A 1,160-nucleotide genomic window follows, 5' to 3' on the forward strand; every position below is an offset into this window, starting at 1 on the left:
ACCATTTACCATTTATCATTTATCATTTACCATTTACCATTTATCATTTATCATTTACCATTTACCATTTATCATTTCCCATTTCCCATTTCCCATTTCCCATTTCCCATTTATCATTTATCATTTATCATTTATCATTACAGCAACAAGGTCCAGGTTTCAATCCTCAGTTTGGACCTGGGGTCTTTCTGTGTGGAGTTTACATGTTCTCCTGCCCACAAACCTAAAACCAGGCCCACCAGGACCTGAAACAGATCTGGGATCTCACGGGGTTAACTAGATCATCATCATCATCATCATCATCATCATCATCATCATCATCGATGTCTGTCACAAAGGCTTTGTCCAAATTCAGGGAGTGGGTCCTCTAAAGGTCAAATCTTTCTTACATCACAGCTTCATGATGGAGGTCCAGATTCATGACTACTCTGATGCAGCCAACAGTGTGTCTCCTTTATCCATGATTGTGTTGATATTTTGATATTTTCCATTTATTTTTGCTTCTGTTTAGTATCGTCAGGGTTGCCGGGGTAAGGGTAGGACTAAAGCAGAAGACTAGACCGTCCAAACTCACAGACACTTGATGAATTTGAACACAGCCTGGTGTTCTTCTCCATCACCGCTCAGTGTTCAGCAGGAAATCATGAAACATTGAAACAGAAAACTTTATTCTGCAAGTTTAATCTTCAAAACATCTGAGGAGCATCAGATCATACTCATTTATTTGTATTTTGTGTGTTGTTGACCTTTGACCTCTGACTGAATGACCTTTGACCTGATTCATTGTTTCTTTGTTCGGTCTCTGATTCATTAGTGTCTCTTTGTTTTTCTTCAGTTTTTTCATCAGCTTTTTTTCTGTTTCAGGACGACTACATTCCTTATCCAAAGATTGATGAGGTGAGAAACATCTGAACATGACTCACTTAGAACAGGCTAGCCAAGAGCTAACAGTAGCTAAAGGCTAACCAGGAGTTAACAGTAGCTAAAGGCTAACCAGGAGCTAAGAGTAACTAAAGGCTAACCAGGAGTTAACAGTAGCTAAAGGCTAACCAGGAGTTAACAGTAGCTAAAGGCTAACCAGCAGTTAACAGTAGCTAAAGGCTAGCCAAGAGCTAACAGTAGCTAAAGGCTAGCCAGGAGCTAACAGTAGCTAAAGGCTA

The 1,160-nt window shown here is 39.8% G+C and overlaps 1 protein-coding gene across 11 annotated transcripts in view; it reads left to right on the forward strand.

Moving 5' to 3' along the window:
• Positions 1-1,160, forward strand: part of LOC106532107 (rap1 GTPase-activating protein 2) — a 26,117-nt gene that overhangs the window by 17,172 nt on the left and 7,785 nt on the right. For all 11 annotated transcript variants that reach the window (XR_001312025.1, XR_001312024.1, XM_014028109.1 and 8 more), the window contains one exon: positions 865-897. Coding sequence is in view for 9 of the 11 variants with exons in the window: in XM_014028109.1 (XP_013883563.1) it covers positions 865-897 (33 nt within the window). In the remaining 2 variants the exon portion in view is untranslated. The remainder of the gene's footprint in view (positions 1-864; positions 898-1,160) is intronic.

Source organism: Austrofundulus limnaeus, unplaced genomic scaffold, assembly GCF_001266775.1.
Source record: "Austrofundulus limnaeus strain Quisiro unplaced genomic scaffold, Austrofundulus_limnaeus-1.0 Scaffold718, whole genome shotgun sequence".
Lineage (NCBI taxonomy): Eukaryota > Metazoa > Chordata > Actinopteri > Cyprinodontiformes > Rivulidae > Austrofundulus > Austrofundulus limnaeus.